This window comes from Rana temporaria, chromosome 1 (assembly GCF_905171775.1).
Source record: "Rana temporaria chromosome 1, aRanTem1.1, whole genome shotgun sequence".
NCBI lineage: Eukaryota > Metazoa > Chordata > Amphibia > Anura > Ranidae > Rana > Rana temporaria.
The window spans coordinates 195,281,962-195,305,269 of NC_053489.1; the positions used below are offsets into that span (position 1 = coordinate 195,281,962).

General features: G+C 44.1%; 1 protein-coding gene across 14 annotated transcripts in view; it reads right to left on the minus strand.

The window, feature by feature from the left end:
- RIMBP2 (RIMS binding protein 2) overlaps positions 1-23,308 on the minus strand; it is a 758,298-nt gene that overhangs the window by 668,944 nt on the left and 66,046 nt on the right. For all 14 annotated transcript variants that reach the window (XM_040347437.1, XM_040347489.1, XM_040347429.1 and 11 more), the window contains exon 3: positions 8,714-8,821. In XM_040347437.1, the coding sequence (XP_040203371.1) occupies positions 8,714-8,821 (108 nt within the window). The remainder of the gene's footprint in view (positions 1-8,713; positions 8,822-23,308) is intronic.

Consider the following 23,308-nt stretch of genomic DNA (forward strand, 5'->3'; position numbering starts at 1 on the left):
TAGAATGAGCCTTTAATGATACTGGAGGAGGCAACCCTTTCAAGCCGTAGGCCTGAGTGATTAATTGCTTAATCCACCTAGAAATGGTGGACTTTGCAGCTGCCTGCCCCTTCTTGGGCCCATCCGGTAATATGAACAGCACATCTGTTTTCCGGATCTTCTTTGTAGCTTTAAGATAGGCCTTCATGGCCCTGACGATATCCAAGGTATGCAGCAACCCTTCCTTTCTGGAAGTAGGTTTAGGGAAGAAGGATGGTAATACCAAATCCTAAAAACAAAAAAAGGAATGCAGCGCTAATAAATGATGAATCAACAATATGAGTGAATAATTGATGATGTTAGCATAAAAAATGAAAAAAAATATATATTATCTCCCCAAAGAGTAAACAAATTGAGAAGTAAAAAAGAGAAAATCACCAAGCTGTAAAAAATCCAGAAATTAGTGAATGATTGCACTTGATTTTCTCATAAATATCCCACAAGTGAAAAATGTGAAAAAACTAAAAAAAGAAAAAAATGACACAGAAAGTCCAAAAAAAGTTCCATAAAGGTTTCCAAGACGGTGAGGATAGAGTGATGAGAGATGAAATTTCCACACTACACCCGTGCCTGTAAGAATGCCTGCTTACCGAAATTAAAGACTGTATCTCACCAGTCTCATAAAGCCTCTGGGAATTGAGGTATCCCACAACCCATCCACCTGAATGATCAGAAGGCTCAGCATAGAATCCAAACGGAACCGTGGATAATGAAAGAGAAAAGGATTCTCATAGCGTATAACGTTTTAAAATCACAATACGTATTTATTAAAGGTTGCACTTACAATTAAGTAGTGTATATTGAGCAGTAACAAGCAATCACAAAAAGAAATCCTCCTCCGTTGCTTCAGTACTGCGATGCTTCCTCGCTACCAGGACTCACACACCGCTGGCGTTCAGAGCGAAAGCGCGATGACGTCACAGCAACCCGACGATCGTTTCGTCTCAATAGGACATCTACGGGGGTTTGGCCGGACAAATCTCTTTCATTATCCACGGTTCCGTTTGGATTCTATGCTGAGCCTTCTGATCATTCAGGTGGATGGGTTGTGGGATACCTCAATTCCCAGAGGCTTTATGAGACTGGTGAGATACAGTCTTTAATTTCGGTAAGCAGGCATTCTTACAGGCACGGGTGTAGTGTGGAAATTTCATCTCTCATCACTCTATCCTCACCGTCTTGGAAACCTTTATGGAACTTTTTTTGGACTTTCTGTGTCATTTTTTTCTTTTTTTAGTTTTTTCACATTTTTCACTTGTGGGATATTTATGAGAAAATCAAGTGCAATCATTCACTAATTTCTGGATTTTTTACAGCTTGGTGATTTTCTCTTTTTTACTTCTCAATTTGTTTACTCTTTGGGGAGATAATATATATTTTTTTTCATTTTTTATGCTAACATCATCAATTATTCACTCATATTGTTGATTCATCATTTATTAGCGCTGCATTCCTTTTTTTGTTTTTATGTTTGTAAGATTGTGGTACACAATTTAATGCTAGCTGCTCTTCACTAACACAATTATTAATTTCTTGTTACACCTTTAATCACTCAATTAATTCAGCGCAGCGCCAACCTTAGGGTTTTTTGCTTTGTAATACCAAATCCTGGTTCAAATGAAAACTGGATATAACCTTCGGTAGGAAGGAAGGATGAGGGCGGAGAACGACCCTGTCCTTGTGAAAAATAAGATATGGTTCCTTACAGGATAAGGCCGCCAGTTCCGATACTCTTCTTGCGGAAACTATGGCGACCAAAAATACTAACTTCCTTGTCAGTAAAACCAAAGGAATTTCAGCCAACGGCTCAAACGGTTGTTTCTGTAAACTTGACAGAACAAGGTTTAAATCCCACGGGCAAAGCGGGGATTTAACTGGAGGTTTAATACGTAAGACCCCTTGAAGGAAGGTCTTAACCAGCGAGTGGGTGGCCAGCGGCCGCTGAAACCACACTGACAGAGCAGAAATCTGTCCTTTGATTGTGCTTAATGCCAATCCTTTATCCACTCCTAGCTGGAGAAAACTTAAAACTCTATCAATGGTGAATTTGCGAGAAAGCCATCGCTTGGACTCACACCAGCCTACATAGGCCTTCCAGACCCTGTAATAAATCACCCTAGAGACCGGTTTCCTGGCTCTGATTAGGGTAGAGATTACTTTCTGAGACAGACCTCTACCCCTGAGAATCAGGGATTCAGCTTCCAGGCCGTCAAATTTAGATGCCGTAAGGCAGGGTGGAGGATCGGACCTTGCGATAGCAGGTCTGGCCGTAGAGGAAGAGTCCAAGGGTCTCCCACTACCATCCTTAAGATTAGTGAGTACCATGCCCTTCTGGGCCATGCTGGAGCTACCAGGATGACTGGTATGTGCTCCACCCGGATCCTGCGCAGCAGGCGGGGTAGTAACTGGAGCGGGGGAAACGCATAAAGAAGTTTGAACTGATGCCAAGGGCAAACCAGAGCATCGGTTCCGCAGGCCATCGGATCCCTTGAGCGGGACATGAACCTGTCTAGCTTCTTGTTGAGTCTCGATGCCATGATATCCACGTCCGGCACTCCCCCTTTTTGGCAGAGTGCTTGAAAGGTTTGTGGATGCAGAGACCATTCCCCCGGCAATAGAGTCTGGCGGCTTAAGAAGTCCGCCTGAAAGTTGTCCACTCCGGGAATGAATATTGCCGATATGCAGGGCACATGAGCCTCTGCCCCTAGGAGAATCAAGCTCACTTCTCTCTGAGCGGCCTGACTCCTGGTTCCCCCTTGGTGATTTATGTATGCCACTGCCGTGGCATTGTCTGATTGAACTCTCACCGGGAACCCCTGCAATTTCGACGTCCAAGCCCTGAGGGCTAGTCGAACCGCTCTGAGCTCCAAGATGTTGATGGGTAAAAGCTTCTCTGGCCTTGCCCAAATACCTTGGCGAGTGGAACCATCCACAATCGCTCCCCAGCCCGTCAGGCTGGCGTCTGTGGTCACTATCTTCCAAGCCACTGGGTTGAAAGACCTTCCCTTCAGTAGATTCTGAGGGTCTAACCACCAACACAGACTTTGCCGGACTCTTGATGAGAGTGGCAACGGGATATCCAAGGCCTGTGGCCTTCTGCTCCATGCTGACAGGATGGCTGCCTGCAGGATGCGAGTGTGGCTCTGGGCGTATGGCACCGCCTCGAATGTAGCCCCCATCTTGCCTAGTAGTCTCATACATAGGCGAATAGTCGGTTCCTTCTTGCTTAGAACCAGTAGGATTAATTCCTTGATGGCTTTGACCTTCCTCAGAGGTAGGAACACCCTTTGTTGTTCTGTGTCTAATCTCATGCCGAGATATTCCAACTGCCTTGTGGGCTGGAATGCTGACTTTTCTCGATTTAGGACCCAGCCGAACCTCTCGAGGTATTGGACCGTGAGGGCCACTGCTCGCTCCAAGTCGGGAGACGAGTGGTCTATGACTAGGAGGTCGTCCAGGTATGCTAGGATCGTGACCCCTTGGATCCTTAGCTTGGCTAGGATTGGAGCTAGAACCTTCGTGAACACCCGGGGGGCCGTAGCCTCCATTAGGTTGGAGTAGAAACCCAGCCCCTGTTCCAGGACTGGTACCTCTACTATTACTCCCTGGGAAAGTAGATGATCTAGAGCCGATCTTAATGCGGCTCCTTTCTCCAGATCGTTTGGAATCCTCGACTCCTGGAAATGAGGAGGAGGAAACCTTAGGAACTCTAGCTTGTAGCCTGTGGCCACGGAAGACCGTACCCACTCGTCGGGAATGCTGGCTTCCCAAATCTCCGAAAAGAGTCGCAGCCTTCCCCCCACCTTCGTGGGTGGGGGCGCCCCTTCATGAGGTAGACTTGGGGGCTGGTTTTGCTGGCTTGCGAAACCACTGCCTCTTGCCTCTAACAGCCTGTCCTTCTGATCTGCTGTTGAAGCCGAAGTTTGCTCTTGCAGGAGGCCGTCGATACTGCTTGGCATTAGAGGGCCCCTGCCCAGGGGAGGACTGTCGTTTAAACGCAGGCCCCTGAACCTTCTTCTTAGTTGGCAAGAGTGTACTCTTGCCGCTTGAAATGGTCTGAATGTATTTATCTAGGTCCTCTCCGAAGAGCCGTCCTCCATGGAAGGGGAACCCTACCAGGAGCTTCTTGCATGGGGGCTCAGCCTCCCAGCTTTTCAACCATAAGAGTCTTCTCATATGGATAAGGGATAACGATAAACGTGACGCTTGCTGGATGGAATCCTTGATTGCGTCTACCGTAAAACATATGGCCTTAGGGACATCCGAAAATTCTTCTGCCTGCTCGGCAGGAATAAGTTCAAGCATTTGCTTAAATTGATCTGATAAAGCTTGAGCGACTCCAATCGCAGCCACGGCTGGCTGTACTACTGCCCCTGCAGAAGTGAAGGAGTTCTTAAGTAGTGCTTCCAAGCGCTTATCAACTGGATCTTTGAAAACCTGTACGTTCTCTACAGGGCATGTTAACGATTTGTTAACACATGAGATGGCTGCGTCTACTGCAGGAGAAGCCCATCTCTTGGAAAACTTTTCTTCCATAGGATATAAGACAGAAAATTTCTTAGGTGGTAAGAACACCTTGTCTGGTTTGTTCCACTCTTGGAACAAGACTCCCTCCAATAGAGGATGGATCGGAAACACAGCACTGCTTTGAGGCGCCCTCAGTGAGCCCAAAGCTGAAATCGTCGATACCTGGAGATCTGGTACAGGCAGGTTGAATGCCTTATGGACCAAGTCCGTCAAGCCTTGAATCCACCAGCTCTCCCTCAGGGAGACTGCCCCAGACTCCTCTGTATCCGGATCTTCGATCCCTGAACCTACTTGGTCTTTGTCCAAGAGGTCGTCCAATTCCCCAGAGGAAAGGACCTCCTCTTCCGAGGGTCCGCGCACGGGTGACGGAGATCTATTCCGCTTACTACCCCGCATAGCTGCGGCTATCATTTCTCCCATGCTTCTCCGCATCTCATTTAAAGAGGTGAGCAACACCTCCTCCGTGACCATCTTAGGGTTGGGTTGACTCGCGTCAGCTCCAGCCCCAGATCCCGATGGCCCAAAGGCTCCCTGTGGGGAAAGCAGCGGCATAGCTTTGTCCGAGACCTCAGACTCTGTGGGGGAATCCCCACCTTTTGTACCCTCTGGCTTGTTCTTTGATGCCATGGTACAATACCGAGGCACACCTGCTACTTATTGGTACCTGGGACTTATAAATAGTTAAATGCCCAAACACCTGTTTGGGGAATAAAAAATGTTTCCTCTACCCCAGATGACACTTTTTTTTTTTTTTTTTTTTTCAATCTAGGCAAGAAAAAACATTCTATCCCCCTGAGTAGTATTGCCAAAGAAAAGACTATGAGATGGAAAAGAAAAAACAGCCTATTCCTAGGCTAAACCACAATCTTCTGAAGACTGTAGTATTCTTTCTGGCCACTGTGTGTCCTCAGCGCCCCGTGCTTCACTCCAGTCCTTCCTCCCTCAAGCCAAAGTATTGAATGAGCTGTGGCACTAAGGAAGGGCCGCCCCTTCCTTAAACCACTGACCCGCCCTTCCCCCCCAGCTAAAACGGCGCCAAATGCGCCTATAACACGTGCACGCGCACCGCGCGCGCGCCCGCCGACGGGGGGGGGGGGTTGGGAGGAAGGGCCTCTCTGTTCCTGCAGCCGCAGGCCTGGAACACACGAGGAGGTCAGCGTTTTTTGCCTGCCTTGCAGGCATGAGGAAGAGGACTGGATAGAGCATCGCCTGGAGGCTTGCAGGTAAGCATAGCTCTCTGAACACACATACATTTGTACACAAAAGGCCCCACTCACAGCTTTTCCAACACTACCAGGGAGGTCACTTTTTATGGGGAATGATAACATATAGAGCCATCCTATCTTCATGATATGTGACTGGTTTGCCAGATGCAATGCATAACCTTAGGCATGTCCCCTGTGACCTCCCAGAAAAAACTTGCTAAGAGCCAAGTTCCGCAAGTTTTTCCCCTTACTTACCTGCTCCATGCCGCAGGACTTTGCCAAGCAAGAGGCCCAATCTTCCCCCATCTCTGTGGGGATGTCTAGACCTTCAGGCCCTGGGAACCTTCTTCTTCCATGAAGGATCCACTGTCCTGGACCCATACAGCACCCTGGCAAACAGAAAACATTAGGCGCCCAAAGGTTTTCTAAGTTCTGGGCCCAGGGTCCAGCTCTCTTAAAAAGAAAGCATTATGGGCTATACCCCAAGGGTTTGGGGTCCGGTTACTGACCACTTTAGCGCTCAGGCTTTTTTGGACAGAACCGGTAGCTCACCTAATCCCAAGGATGCGGAGGCAAGCTAAACCATGACTAACACCTAAGACACTGGCGTAAAAACTGAGGTACTCCTCCTATGGGAGGGGGTTATATAGGGAGGGGCATTTCCTGTTTGAGATTGCCAGTGTCAACACCTGAAGGTACTCCATATAACCCACATAGTAATGAATATGCTGCTCTGTGTCCCGTGATGTACGATAAAGAAACTAGCACGATTCAGGCCAAAGCGGTGTACAGTACTGGAGCCGAGCAGAGCCAAATGGCATTGATCGCAGCCGATCTACGCCGTTCGGAAATGCACGGAAAGGCCCGAGGGAAGCACAGCTGACCTTGGCAAATCTCAGGAATGAAGTCTTTCTGAGGTTTGCCAAGGTCAGCCGAGGTGTCCTCGGACCTTTTCGGCCATTTCCGAACGAAAGCGCCCCCCGCCTCTGGCCACATGCGGCATTGCATGCCATTGAAGTCAATGCGGAACAAATTATTTTTGTTTCCATTGACTTCAATGGGGAAACTCGCTTTGATATGCGAGTACTTTGGATAATGAGCATTCTTCTGGAACGGATTATGCTTGTAATAAGAGGTTCCAACTGTATAATAATTTGGGTACATTTGCGACAGGAGGCCGAGCTGTAGACAGAAGAGGATGGTAAACTAGCAGGCATGCAAATGCAATCCAGCCCTTCTTTCATTATTCTGGTCACAATTTTAGGCACAACAACTATGTTAGAGGTTGAAAAATTAACTGAAGAGAAGAGAAACACGTAGACAGAAAACATCAGCTCCAGCTTTCCTTAGGGGAACAGTAACAATATGACTAGTTTTATCCAAGCTCTTCACCTTAAGAATTGTTGTCTGGACAAAAACAATTAACAATTGACAGTTGCCATACATATATGAGAGTATTCAGTTGGTCGTGTATTTCAACCTGTCCAGGTCAACAACTTCGACTGGGTGGAAAGGACCCTGAAAACTGATAGACTTAAAATATGATGGAGAGAAAACCATCTTTTGTGACCTGCTGCCAAATTACAGTGCAAACAATTCTAATATATGAGGCTCTTTGTTATACCTGTTATATGGTCTCTGGATGTCCAGGAGCAAAGTCAATACAGTGGAACCTCGGTTTAAGAGTAACTTGGTTTGAGAGCGTTTTGATTTGCGAGCAACTTTTTTTTTTTTTAATTCTGGCTGGGTTTGCGAGTGTTGACTCGCAAGACGAGTACAATTCAAGCTAAATAGGACTGCAGTACCTCATTTGGCCTGAGGTATGGGGGCGCAGAAGCCGAGCAGAGCTGAAAATAGGCCTGCAGTACCTCATTTGGCCTGAGGTACGGGGGCGCAGGAGCCGAGAAAAGCCAAACATTGGTCTGCAGTACCTCATTTGGCCTGAGGTACGGGGGCACAGGAAACGTGCCGAAGTGTCCTAGGGCCTTTTCGGATGTTTTTGGCGCTCTCTGGCGCCCCCCACCTCTGGCCGCATTTGGTATTGCATCCCATTGAAGTCAAAGCGGAACAAATTATTTTCATTTCCATTGACTTCAATGTGAAAACTCGCTTTGATATGCGAGCACTTAAGATTAGGAGCATACTCCTGGAACGGATGCTCGCAATCCGAGGTTCAACTGTATATACTTTGAATTTAAAAAAAGAAAAACCTTTTTAGTTTCAAATAAAAACAACAAAAAACAAAGGTAGTATAGCTTGGCTAATTCACGCACCGTATTCAATATAGCTATATCATTGCTGAGTACAAGCATGTTTGTATCATATGTGTGTAAAATATATTGTGCTGTACATGGTGAGAAGCAGTTGTATACAGTTCTAGAATAAGCCACCTCCTACGCTACTCATTTATAATGCTTATATTATACAGTACTATACTAATTTATACAGTCTATATCAGGGATATGCACTTAGCGGACCTCCAGCTGTTGCAGAACTACAATTCCCATGAGGCATAGCAAGACTCTGACAGCCACAAGCATGGCACCCAGAGGCAGAGGCATGATGGGACTTGTAGTTTTGCAACAGCTGGAGGTCCGCTAATTGCATATCCCTGGTCTATATGTTTCTGGTGGTGTTAGGGCAGAACAGATAGCATTTTTTTTTAAAAAGCATGTTATAGCAGGATGCCATGCACTGAAAAAAGCAGGAGCTACCCATTCCATGTATGCAACCTACTTAAAAGGAGTAAAAAATGAATCCAAATTACACAACCACACGCGTGTCAATACACATTGGCATAAGTATTTGCCAAGAAAGGTAGTGTGCACAAGCCTTCACTCTCAATACCAAATGGCCTTTTCCTTTTTTTATTATTGTGGGCATTATAAGTTTTGTGTCTTGGCTGTTCACATAATAAGGTCTTCTATCTAGAGAAAACCTACCTTGTTCTTGGTGAATTTGGCTACATTTGGCTTTTCAGATTCCTTGCTGGTTGTTTTCTGGTTTGGTTGCTTTGCGGTATAGCCTACTTTACTGATGTCAGGTTTCTGCTGTAAAATAAAACAAATAAATAAAACACATTCCATGAAAGCTATGTTTCAGTTGAATTTCACTATTTTAAAGAACCGTAGGTAAAAAAAATGTTTTTTAATTACAACAGAATTTACTTAAAGCGGGGGTTCACCCTAAGGCCCCATACTCACGAGCAAACATGTCTGCTGAAACTGGCCCGCAGGCCAGTTTCAGCAGACATGTTTGGTCGTGTGTGGGCGCGAGCGGGCCGAATTCCAGCAAACATTTGCCCGCCGGGCCTTTTCCCAGCGGGCAAATATTCCTGGACTTGTTTTAAAACAGCCCGCTGGAATTCAGCCCGCTCGGACATGTACGGTCGTCAGTACAGACCTACCGTACATGTCCAGGCGCCCGCCGTCCCTCGCATGCGTCGAATGACTTCGACGCATGCGTGGAAGCATTTTAAAGGCGGGCCGCCCACGTCGCCGCGTCATTGTCGCGGCGACACCGCGTCATCGACGCGGCGACACCGCGGACACGCCCCGCGTATTGTTTACGCGCGGACTTCTGTACGATGGTGTGTACAACCATCGTACAGAAGCCCTCTGGCAGACATGTATGGTGAAAACGGTCCGACGGACCGCTTTCACCATACATGTTTGTCCGTGTGTACCCGGCCTTAGAGGGCACTTTTCCCCCTTAGATTCCTGCTCGTTTTTACTAGGGGAATCGGCTATTTATTTTAAAATATGTGCAGTACTTACCCGTTTACGAGATGCATCCTCTCCGTCGCTTCCGGGTATGGGCTTCGGGAATGGGCGTTCCTTCTTGATTGACAGGCTTCCGAGAGGCTTCCGACGGTCGCATCCATCGCGTCACGATTTTCCGAAAGAAGCCGAACGTCGGTGCGCAGGCGCAGTATAGAGCCGCACCGACGTTCGGCTTCTTTCGGCTACGAGTGACGCGATGGATGCGACCGTCGGAAGCCTCTCGGAAGGCTGTCAATCAAGAAGGAACGCCCGCTCCCGAAGACCCATACCCGGAAGCGACGGAAGAAGATGCAGCTCGAAAACGGGTAAGTACTGCTCATATTTTAAAATAAATAGCCGATTCCCCTAGTAAAAACGAGCAGGAAGCTAAGGGGAGAAAAAATTTTTTTTTACAAATGGGTGAACTCCCGCTTTAAGAAAACTGTATAAAGTGAAGTATGTAGCCAAACATACTGAAAAGTAGTACTTGAGATTCAGAATATTCATCTGAAACATTTCATATTTACCTTACTAAAAATATTTTCTTCTTCTTCAATACAGGGCACTTTCACCTCCTTCCTGCCAGGCCAATTTTCAGCTTTCAGCGCTGTCGCACTTTGAATGACAATTGTGCGGTCATGCAACACATATACAAATTTAATTTTTATAATTTTTTGAGACAAATAGAGCTTTCTTTTATTTGATCACCACTGGGTTTTTATTTTTTTTTCTAAACAAATAGAAAATTAAAAAAAAAAAAAAAATTCTAAAGGCCTGTACGAGAATCCGGTGGGAATATTCATAAGACGAGCTGTCTGCGCATTTTTGGATCGTTGGTACGATGCCTTCGACAGCCAATTTCACTTTTTTGTCACACAAAAGCTGGATGTGAAGGCTATAAAAGTTTTGTCGGATGTGAACTTAACATCTGATTTTCTGATTAGCTGTCCTAATAAGCAGAGTAACGCCAAAAGTCTAGTGCGGGTGGGGTCTGTGTCTATAGATCATACTGTGTCTGTTTCCCTCAGAGATGGCTTATTTGTTCCTGCACAACTTGGATCTGATAATTTTCTGATAATTTTAAACCAAGGTTCCACTGTATTGACTTTGCTCCTGGACATCCAGAGACCATATAACAGGTATAACAAAGAGCCTCCTATATTAGAATTGTTTGCACTGTAATTTGGCAGCAGGTCACAAAATGTTGTAACTCTGATTCTGCCTAAAAAGTCCCATGGGGGGCCTTTTTCATTTTCAAAAACTCTAAAGAAATAACCCAATATCTACCAAAGCCTGAATTGTCAGTTCTGGGTGAAATGGCACCATAAAAATAATGTACATCTTCTTTCATTACCTCTATAGAAGCAACTTAAAGACAAGCTGTCTTGTCTTCCTATTTAAAGTGTGCTAGTGTTGTGCTTAGCAAACATTATCTGCACAATACAGGGAAAATCACTACATAAGCAAATCTGCAAGCACACACTAAAATTTTCAGCACAAGCACAGAGCTTAGAAGAAACATGTTAGAAATATGGCTAACAATGCTGACACCACAATCCACAGATAGAAAGCTTGGTCATTTACTAGCAGTAATTGACCATACTCTAATATAAACATCAATTTGAGAACCTTTAAAAGGAAGACTGTACCTTTTGGTACACGTTGTCGCCTAAGGCACTCCCCTGAGTGCAACCCACCTGGTCCAACTCTTACCTCCCCATTCCAGCAAAGCTCACTGTGCAGTCCTTCTCAGAGCCACACAGCCTTTCCTCCAATCCACTGGGTCATCTTCATCCAAACATGCCACAACCCTATTTATTACTTTGTGGAACCATACTCATGGTAGCCTCCAGGGATCATGTGGAGTACAATTTCTCCCATATGAATTAACAGGGCCATGGAAATCACGTGCAGAATGAAAATGAACCAACATGGACAATTTTGGAAGAAAGTCTGTGCAGCTCAAGACACAGCTGTATAGTAAAGATCTCTAAAACAAGGACAGAGGTACGTTTTGGAACAAGTAGACAGGTGGGAGCATACCTCAAAGGACAACTTGTACCAAACAGAGAGTTCTTTATAGCAACATTGCATCCAGGGATGATCAGTAGTAAATACCCTCCTAGTCATTCGATTAAGGAGGCTCCAGAGACTTGTGTTAGTGGTGGTTTTAGAAAGTCCCGTCTTCGCTGTCAGCTGGCAAACCCTGATAAACTTGTAATTAGTGGGCTAGACATTGCTTGGACAAAACAGGGGGACAATATACTGTGAGGGTTCTTAGCCAGTTCTAAAGCAGTGTTTGTGTCTGGATTGAAGCCCCAGGCTAGATTGTCCTGCCTATTCTATTAGCTGGCAAACCCCTAATAAGCTTGTCTTCAGTGGATTGGAGCTTGTTTTGACAAAACAGGGAGACCATGTTCTGGAAGAGTTCTTAGCCAGTCTTAAAGCAGGCTGTGTGGGATTGAAGCCCCAGGCTAGAATCCATACTTGGAGGGTATCATACCTCCCTTTGAGCAGACTATGTGCCTGGAGGCTATAGGGCCCAAGATCTTTTGCTAGAGTCACCACCAGAACAGAGATACACCTAAACCTTTCATTTTGTGCACCAGAGGTTACAGTGGGGCAAAAAAGTATTTAGTCAGCCACCAAAAGTTCTCCCATTTAAAAGAGAGAGACCTGTAATTGTCATCATAGGTATACCTCAACTACGAGAGACAAAATGTGGAAACAAATCCAGACAGACAATCACATTGTCTGATTTGGAAAGAATTTATTTGCAAATTATGGTGGAAAATAAGTATTTGGTTAATATCAAAAGTTCATCTCAATACTTTGTTAAATATCCTTTTTTGGCAATGACAGAGGTCAAACTTTTTCTGTAAGCCTTCACAAGGTTGTCACACACTGTTGCTGGTATGTTGGCCCATTTCTCCATGCAGATCTCCTCTAGAGCAGTGATGTTTTGGGGCCGTTGCTGGGCAACACAGACTTTCAACTCCCTCCAAAGGTTTTCTATGGAGTTGAGATCTGAAGACTGGCTAGGCCACTCCAGGACCTTGAATTGCTTCTTACGAAGCCTTCTTCATTGCCCGGGTATTAAGTTTGGGATCATTGTCATTCTGAAAGACCCAGCCACGTTTCATCTTCAATGCACTTGCTGATGGGAGGAGGTTTGCACTCAAAATTCTTTCATGTACACGGATCAGTCGTCCTGTTCCCTTTGCAGAGAAACAGCCCCAAAGCATGATGTTGCCACCCCCATGCTTCACAGTAGGTATGGTGTTCTTTGGTTGCAACTCAGCATTCTCTCTCCTCCAAACACGACGAGTTGTGTTTCTACCAAACAGTTCTACTTTGGTTTCATCTGACCATATGATTTTCTCCCAATCCTCTTATAGATCATCCAAATGCTCTCTGGCAAACCTCAGATGGGCCCGGACATGTACTGGCTTAAGCAGGGGGACACGTCTGGCACTGCAGGATCTGAGTCCCTGGCGGCGTAGTGTGTTACTGATGGTAGCCTTTGTTACGTTGGTCCTAGCTCTCTGCAGGTCATTCACTAGGTTCCCCCGTGTGGTTCTGGGATTTTTGATCACCATTCTTGTGATCATTTTGACCCCACAGGGTGAGATCTTGTGTGGAGCCCCAGATCGAGGAAGATTATCAGTGGTCTTGTATGTCTTCCATTTTCTAATTATTGCTTCCACAGTTGATTTCTTCACACCAAGATGCTTGCCTATTGCAGATTCAGTCTTCCCAGCTTGGTGCAGGTCTACAATTTTGTTTCTGGTGTCCTTCGACAGCTCTTTGATCTTCACCATAGTGGAGTTTGGAGTGTGACTGTTTGAGGTTGTGGACAGGTGTCTTTTATACTGATAACAAGTTCAAACAGGTGCCATTAATACAGGTAATGAGTGGAGAATAGATGAGCCTCTTAAAGAAGAAGATACAGGTCGGTGAGAGCCAGAAATCTTGCTTGTTTGTAGAGACCAAATACTTATTTTCCACCATAATTTGCAAATAAATTCTTTCCAAATCAGAAAATGTGATTGTCTGGATTTGTTTCCACATTTTGTCTCTCATAGTTGAGGTATACCTATGATGACAATGACAGGCCTCTCTCATCTTTTTAAGTGGGAGAACTTGCACAATTGGTGGCTGACTAAATACTTTTTTGCCCCACTGTACGTGTGATGCTTCTGGAAACTATTATCCACTCAGCGATTTCTATGCAAGGAGATGTAGAAGTTCCATGTGATTTTTCGATATTACACATACCTTGCCTCCTAGCCCATCAAATTTCAAGTAAAGCTTTGAAAACTATTTCAAGTGTGGACCTACTTCCTTCAGAGGAAAGTGAGATCTATACTGGGGACTAGGAATGTTCGATAAGGAAGTCCCTCTTGTATCAACAAGATCCCCTTAGGTAGATAAAAGCAGATTTATGAATGCCTCGTAAATGAAGGTGCAGTGTGGAGTGAGCACTGTGGCATCCTGTTGAGAATGGATGCTCTCCATTATAAATGGACCCAAGGCCACATACTGAATTAATCAGTGCCAATTAAATGTATTTCACAGAAGGCATACACTTAAAAAAAATAATAGTCACCAGGGACCAATATAACCTATTCTGAGTTCTCCCTAATTCACTGCAGGCAAATTTCACAGCGGTCTTCACATGTAGAATAGGTGGGCTCATTTCCTGAAGCTTTAGTTATTACCTTTCTCCCCTAATACTGTATCACCACTCAGGTTAAAAGTTTCAAGCCAGGTTTGTATGTAAATGTTCTAAGAATAGAAAAATTGTGCATGAATGTAGTAAGCTGCCCACATCCTCACTAGACAAAGTGTAAATACAAATAAAAATAACGCGACACTCAAAATGGTAACAAAAATTGTTAGTGACAAAAAATATAAAAGGTGAAAAAAGATAAATATACCAGAAACAACAATATCATATAAATGTAAATAACAATATATGTTTTGTATGAACAAAATGAACTGTTATTTTTATTTGGGTTATTTTCAAACAAACAGTTTATCTCTGTCTAATTCACGCCCCCTATGAATTTTTTGAGCCAAGTCATGTTGACAGTAACCCTTTTCTAAAAATGTATTTTTGATTATAACTGCCTGTGCTTCAAAATCTCACAGATTGGTACAACTCTTTCAGAGTCTGAGAAACTGACTGATGCCTCGTACACACGACCGAGGATCTCGACAGGCGAAACGCATCGGTTTGCTCGTCGAGTTCCTTGTTAGGCTGTCGAGGAACTTGACAAGCCAATTTTCTCCATTGCTGTCAAGGAAAAAGAGAACATGCTCTCTTTTTGGCTCGTCGAGTTCCTCGACAGTTTCCTCGTCGAAAAATGTACACACGACCGGTTTCCTCGGCAAAAAAAATAAAAAACAGCAAGTTTCTTGCTGGTTTTTGCCAAGAAACTCGGTCGTGTGTACGAGGCCTCAGAGCGCAACCAGTTAGTATAATGACAGCTATCGACAGGGATATAAAAATTTCTGTTGGAGGGTTTAAAATAGGTACTAGTAACACGTTTATTATCCTCCATGACCAAATGCAGATGACCAAATCCAGAAAATGAATCTCTGATTGGCTAGTTTCAAAGGATAACAATATGCTTCTATCATTACCATGGTGAACGGCCATATACGAATGCAAAAAGTCGAGGCTGCCATTTCAAAGGAGGAGAACGTTGTCTATATAACGTGCCCAAAGGAGCAACTCTGGTCTTCTGTGGGCATAGACCACACCACAAGCCATAATTACTTTTGGTTTAATGGCCAGTTTTATATACAAAAGAAGGGTGTTGCCATTCGGGGCTGAATTGTCCCCAGCCTGGCCAATTTGTAAGAGGGGACTCTGATGGGGACCCTGATGTAAAGGGGAACTCTGATAAGGACCCTCCTCAGAGGGGAGATTCTAATGTAAAGGGGACTGTGATGGGGAAAAGTTTAGTTGGAGTCATTGCTTTGTTTTCAAATGTTAAAATGTTATGTTTGAATTCAAGCATATTTATTCATTGAAATTTGATTTGTTAATTTATAAAAAACTGATTTGTTTTGGCCAGCGAATATTTGTAAAATGTATCATGTGGCCCTCGTACTAAAAAGTTGAAAGACCCCTGGCTCTACACCAATGTCTGGATGATGAACCAAAGTCCTGAGAAGATAGGCAGTATTCCCTGACTGCATCTCAAGGTTTCATTTTCAATTTGACCGGAGTTTACATTTCCATTCTGTTCATAATCTCTCCTTCGATTCATTACTGAGTTGAGCAACAGTTAAATCAATAGGCGTTTCTGGTTATCATCTGTGATCTTGTACTGCATCTTGGGTTTAATGGGTTAATAATCTCCACATTGTAACAATACATCTCATTCATATTTTATTTTGTATTTCCTTATTCTTTTCCTCACTTCTGCTGTGTTGTTCTTTGGCTTCATTATTAATTTATCTGCTGCATTTTTTTGTAAAGCTGTTGAAACCCACTAATGCAATACTGACTTTGGCAAGATGCTTAGTTGTGCACTTACAGCCACCAAATGACCCACCTGCAACACCCAATGAAATTATTGCCAGACATATTTAAATTCCTGTTTGTGTTTACTGACTGAGCTGATTTTTGATGAAATCCAGCATGTTCTATAATTTTCCAGTAAATCAATCCTCAAAGCAGATCTTTGTTGCAGGGATTAATGAGTACAAAGAAATAAATTAAATACAATGCTGGAACATTGTAGGGTGGTAGCTTCATCTGTATTTCTATGTATAATTGTATGGTTAATATTAACATAATCTGATACTTTTTATGATGTAATTTGCTAGATCAAAATGGATCTTAAGCCTCGTACACACGATCGGATATCTGATGGAATCTAATCCGATGGATTTTTTCGTTGGATATCCGATGAAGCCGACTTTCATCAGTCTTGCCTACACACCATCAGTCAAAAATCTGACCATGCCAAAACGCGGTAACGTAAAACACTACGATGTGCTGAAAAAAAATGAAGTTCAATGCTTCCAAGCATGCGTCGACTGATTCTGAGCATGCGTGGATTTTTGACCGATGGACTTCCACACAGACGATCGTTTTTTTCTATAATTTTTTTATCCATAGGAAAAAAAATTCACAGATGAAAAACAAACCGATGGGGCCCACATATGATCGGTTTGTCCGATGAAAACAGTCCATCGGTCTGTTTTGATTGGACAAACCGATCGTGTGTACAGGGCTTTAGTGTTTATTCTATCAAGCAAGTGCAGCGATGATGTAAAAATAGAAGTAACCCAGTTTACTGCAGTCAGATCACCAAAAGACAAAGTCTGTTTGCTATAAATTGCTGCAGTTTGCATTTTGCAAATAGGCTGCCTGAAAGGAAACTAAAGAGAAAATTCCTTTTTTATGAATACCTTAGGGATGATAGTTATTTTCATGCAAGTACTATCAGAGACACTTACAATAACGGAGTTCCCATCAACCTGCTAAACCAGTAATTATGCTGTCAGTACTCCATGTCCAATGCCATTACTTTCATTTCTATGATGTGCAAAATGCATGGTATGCAACAAGACCTTTGCAGCCCCTTAGTGACCACTGTGCACAAAGACTATATTTTCCCCCTCACTCTAGCCATTCTATATCACACAGATATTGTAGCTCTGGTAGCCAATAAGCAATAATTTTTGCCCTTTCCTCATTCAGAATCGAATGAAAGATCCCCCTTTGTCCGCTGTAAATGACCATTGTATAAGCAGATATGTATACCACTGAAGGAAAGTGTATTTCTACTTTTGCAGCCAAATTGGGATGACACCTTTATGGGACTATATACAGAATTTTAGTAATGAAAACTGTATCATTAGCAGTAATCAGCATCAATTCATGAAGAATCGTTCTTGCCAAACCTTCTATGATTAGGTGAGCTGTCATCTAGATAAGGGGAGGCCCAAAGACTTGGTGTATCTGGACTTTGCAAAAGAATTTGACACAGTTCCCCATAAACATTTACTGTACAAAGTATGGTCCGCTGGCATGAACCATAGGGTGAGTATATGGATTAAAAACTGGATAACCTCAGCACAGAGCCAATCGAAAGAGGGGTTGTATCCAAGGATAACCAATAACCAGCGGAAACTTAGGTGAGGAAATAACTTGGAATCGGATATCATGGTGAAGAGCCCCTATGACCATGCACAACGGAACAGTCTCATGAGTCACATGGGCAGGCTGTAGAGGTCTCCCGTCAAGAGCCTCAATGGCAAGTGGAGTGTCACGCAGCTGCAGCGGAATCGAGTGCTTCGATACAAAGGCAGCATCAATGAACAGGCCTGCAGCCCCGGGGGTCAATTAGAGCCTGTATCTGGACGGACGACTCAGCCCACGACAGGGTAACCAAAACCAGGGGCTTATCCTTCTGGGACACTGGAGACGAAACAACACCACCTAAGGTCTGGCCATTACAGGACCTCAAGGTTCGGGTGTTCCCTGAATGGGTAGGACAAGACTTCAAAAAGTGACCAGCCTAGCCACAAAGGCACAATCTCTCCCTCCTTCTAAAGCCCTGTACACACGAGCAGACATGTCCGATGTCTGCTGGGAGCATTTGGTCTGATGTGTGTACACACCATCAGACCAAATTCCCCGCGGACAGAAAACGCGGTGACGTGGCAGCGACGATGACACAGCGACGTGCGCGAACCAGGAAGTTTAATGCTTCCACGCATGCGTCGAATCACTTCGATGCATGCAGGGGATTTTGGTCCGATGGTTAGGTGAACTAACCATCAGACATGTCCGACGGACAGGTTTCCACCGGACAAGTTTCTTAGCATGCTAAGAAACTTTTGTCCGCTGGAAACCTGTCCGCTAGGCTGGAAAAATGTCCGCTAGGCCCTACACATGGCCATACATGTCCGCGGAAACTGGTCCGCGGACCAGTTTCAGCGGACATGTTCGGTCGTGTGTACGAGGCCTAAGGGCTCTCTCGTCCGCAGAGAGACACGTGAAGCCCAAGTTCATGGGTTCATTTCACAGACCGGGTGGGACTGAAAAGCTCTAAGATAAATGTACAGGAGGCTTCCGCAAGCACTCCTTAACCACTTAAGCCCCAGACCTTTAGGCAGCTAAAAGCCCAGGCCAGGTTTTGCAATTCGGCACTGCGTCGCTTTAACAGACAATTGCGCGGTCGTGCGACGTGGCTCCCAAACTAAATTGACGTCCTTTTTTTCCCACAAATAGAGCTTTCTTTTGGTGGTATTTGATCACCTCTGCGGTTTTTATTTTTTGCGCTATAAAAATGAAAAAAATGCAATATTTTTTACTTTTTGCTATAATAAATATCCCCCAAAAACATATATACATTTTTTTTCCCTCAGATTAGGCTGATATGTATTCTTCTACCTATTTTTGGTAAAAAAAAATTGCAATAAGCGTTTATCGATTGGTTTGCGCAAAATTTATAGCGTTTACAAAATAGGGGATAGTTTTATTGCATTTTTTTTTTTTTTTACTACTAATGGCGGCGATCAGCAGTTTTTTTTCGTGACTGCGACATTATGGCGAACACTTCAGACAATTTTGACACATTTTTGGGACCATTGTAATTTTCACAGCAAAAAATGCATTTAAATTGCATTGTTTATTGTGAAAATGACAGTTGCAGTTTGGGAGTTAACCACAGGGGGCGCTGAAGGAGTTATGTTTCACCTAGTGTGTGTTTACAACTGTAGGGGGCTGTGGCTGTAGGTCTGACGTCATCGATCGTGTCTCCCTATAAAAGGGATCACCCGATTGATGCAGCGCCACAGTGAAGCACGGGGAAGCCGTGTTTACATACGGCTCTCCTAGAAACGAATAGCCGCGCCCTCATCCCGGATCGCTCCCCGAAGATTTCCGCCGCATGTACCGGGGGGGGGGGGTCCCGATCGGACCTCCGACCCGCGGAAAGGCGGGGACGTACATGTACGCCCATCGGCCTGTACGTGCCATTCTGTGGACGTACATATACATGCGGCGGTCATTAAGCGGTTAAGAGAGAGTCTCTCGCTGAGTCTGGAGTCAATGAGGATGGCAAATGTGATCAACTTCTCCAGCTCAGTGGGTATATCACGGGCTGCTATCTCATCCTTGATGTTACTCGAGAGACCATGAGAAAAAGCAGCCACAAGGGCCTCATTGTTCCAAGCAACCTCTGCTGCCAGAGTACGGAATTCAATGGCGTAATCAGCAACCGTCCTTGTACTCTGATGGACATGAGGCACTTGGCAGCAGAAGCAGAGTGTGTGGGAATGTCAAATACCCTTTTGAAGGAAGCCACAAATTCTGGGTTACTCAGGACCACTGGTTTTTGTGTCTCCCATAGAGGGTTTGCCCAGGCCAATGCTCTGTCAGAAAGCAAAGATATTACGAAACCCATTTTGCTTCTGTCCATGGGAAACGCCTGGGGCAGCTTTTCAAAGTATGATTGAGAAACCCTCTGCACTGAACTGGATCGCCCCCAAATCGCTGGGGAAGTGGCGCGGAACCAGACATACCTCATAAAGAGGTAATACTCGAGGTGGGTGCCTGCACAGAGACTACCGGAGCGGCCACAGTGGGAGACTCTAGATGAGCCGTGCAACTCAGGAGTGTCTGTATCGCCATGGCAAACTGATCCATGCGGTGATCCAGGTCATTCAATCTGGAAAAAATATTATTAACAAGTGGATTGGCTGCATTTAGAAGAGCTAGGGTCTCCTGAAGAGGTGGGTTTTGAGACTTTCCTCTGTGGAAGTAAAACCTTCCCCCGTCACCTCTTTGATGAATGGGTTAAAGAGGAAGTAAACCCTAATGGGTTTACTTCCTCTTTGTTTCCCTGCAAAGGTAAAGCATAATAGGCTACTATGCATCACATAGTAGCCCATTATGTGTCACTTACCTGAAACCGAAGCCTGCGATGTCCCCAATTTCCTCGCTGGTTGGAAGCGTCCATTCTTTACCCCTATTCCTTCTGGGACCACGAACTCCGGCTCTGTGACTGGCCGGAGACATCACTCCCGCCAGTCGACATGACCTCAGCTTCAAACGGTACAGCGTGCCCTTTCTAGAGTGCGCATGCGCCAAATACACTGGTGCATGCGCATTAGACATCACCGTACGGGAATTGTAAATATCTCCTAAACCATATAGGTTTCGGAGATATTTCCAGCACCTACATGTAAACCTTAATCTAGGCTTACCTGTAGGTGAAATTGGTCTGTAAGGGTTTACAACCACTTTAAGTGCCTCATTAATCAGGTGTCTTCCTTGAAAAGGCATACGTGTGAGGTGCTTTTTGCAGGCAGCGTCAGCTGTCCAAACTTTTAGTCATAAGTTTCTGCACGTGATTCGAGATTAGAACTATTCTGGAAATTTGTCTCATGACATGTTCTAGGGAATCCATGCAGAAAAGCAGAGCAGAAGGCAATTGCTATAATTGCTCTGTAACAGCACAATCCTGAAAAACAGGGTCATGTTGGTTGTTTTTTTTGTCCTAGTCCAGTTAGATGCAGTTTGATAAACTGAAATTTCAGCAAGAGCTAGTTGCAGGAATGGAACTGCAAAAGCAAAAAGAGAACCTTTAGGAACGTTCCAAATTTCCTATCTGCAGAATCTTTAGAAAGTACAGCGAGATGTTTGTTAGGACAGTAATGGAGAATTGACCCCAGGAATATTGGTATCTGACTCAGGTTGATTTGGTTGGTTGGACCCTGGACAAAGATGGCTGATGTTATCTGTCTGAGGAAATGTGAGCATAGATGCAGAGAATTCTGCTTCAGTCAAATAGGCTGCTTGTTGCGTGCCTGATATAGAGCTAGAATCGGATGCTAGATGTTAGAGCAGGCTCTTGCTCTGGTGCAAGTAATGCATTGTCACTTTGAGGTTGTACAGGTCTTCAGCAGAGTAAAGATTCACCTGCAATTTTGCATCAACTGTGGTGCTCCCCTGTGGGGTACTTCCAAAGTAGGCTGGGGGGTATAGGGTAAGTGTGTCCGGATGGAGTAACCCAGGTGTTAATCATCTTGTAAATAATCCATGTAGAAAAATAACAACAGGAGGAAGCACCTGAGTATCAACAATTAAGATATTAATGAGTTGAAGTTCCAAGCCACTGGGTTCGCCATAGGCAAACCTACACATACGGTGAACCTACACTTTTCAAAGATGCACATGCATACCTACGCACCTATCTGAAGGAAAATCAACTGTCTGTTTACAAACGGTTTTTACTATGGATAAGGTCATAGTATAAGCTTTTAACAGTGATAGAAGATGAACAAGTGAGAGAGTCATTTACATTATATCCAAGTAAAGACATATCATATGAGAAAATACATATATTCGATTTATAAATCTATATAACATTTGTGGGAAAAGATATGTGGGTGTGCTTAATTATAATAACAGTAGTGGACATTACACCAGTAGTGAGGTTTCCCATAAAGAATTTTTTTTTGGTATAGATGCATGGTGTCATATAACGTGTGGTGTATTCTTTCTGATAGTTTGATGTTTGCCAAACGGTTAAGAACCTGAGGCCATGGTACGTTGGATGAACGCCAGTTGAAAGCCATGGCCCAGTGGATAGAGCTAAAGAGAGTGTGGATTAGTCTAGAACTGGCTATTGGTATGTCTTGTATGGGCGAGAATAGAAGGCACATTTGGGGTATTAGTGGGATCTTTCTGCCTGAAATTCGATCATTCATAAGACTTGCATTGTGCCAGATGTATTTTAGGTGGGAACAATCCCAAAATATATGTAATATTGTCCCATGTGTAGGGCAACCCCTGAAACAGAGTGGGGAAGTTGATGGGTAAAAATAGTTAAGTTTGGCAGGGGTGAGATACCACCTGTAAAAGCAGTTTAGTGGGAGATTCTCTGATGGTGGTAGTTTTGGTACATTTGTGTAGGTTTTTAAATATGGTATCCCATTGCTCAGGGGAGACTGAAACGTTTAAGTCTGATTCCCATTGTAGCATGGGGTGTGTTTTTTCAGGTATGTTGAACTCGTTTAGATTTTCATAAATTTTTGAGATTAATCCTTTGTCCAGAGGGGAGGAAATACAAATCTGTTCGAATAGTGAGAAGGGGATACTTTGAGTGAGTGAGTAGTATTTTTGGTAGAAGTGCTTTATCTTTTTATAATTTACATGTTCTGTAGGTGCAAGGTCATATTTTGTTTGTAGTTCAGTGAAAGAGTAACATGTATTGTTATGGGTGAGTGATTTTAGATTTGTTAGATTATGCAGTTTCCATATTGCTAATGAGTTAAACTTTTGGTTATTATCTAAGGAAGTGAAGTGAGGGTCTCCTAGGAAGGATGCCAGGGGAGGGACATCTGAACATATGTTAAATTTGGTAACTTATCTGTTCCACAGTTGTAGGTAATGTGTTACAATTATATTTAACGGTCTTATTTTCTGTGGTAAAATAGATTTGGACCAGAGTAGTCCTTGTAGGTGGTAAGGGAGGACTGATTGTTCTTCTAACTGGAGCCAGGGGATTTGGGAGGCTGGGGCATACCATTGTGCAAGTTGGGTGAGTCTGGCTGACAGATAATATAGCCATAAATTTGGGATATTTAGACCTCCTTTTAGTTGGGGCCTAAACATTAGGGAGTAGCTAAAGCTTGGTTTTTTGTTTTGCCAAATTAATTTATTGATTTCTCTTTGGAGTGAATCTAACGTGTTTTTGGGCAATGTAAGAGGAAGGGCTAAAAAAATGATAAAAGTTTGGG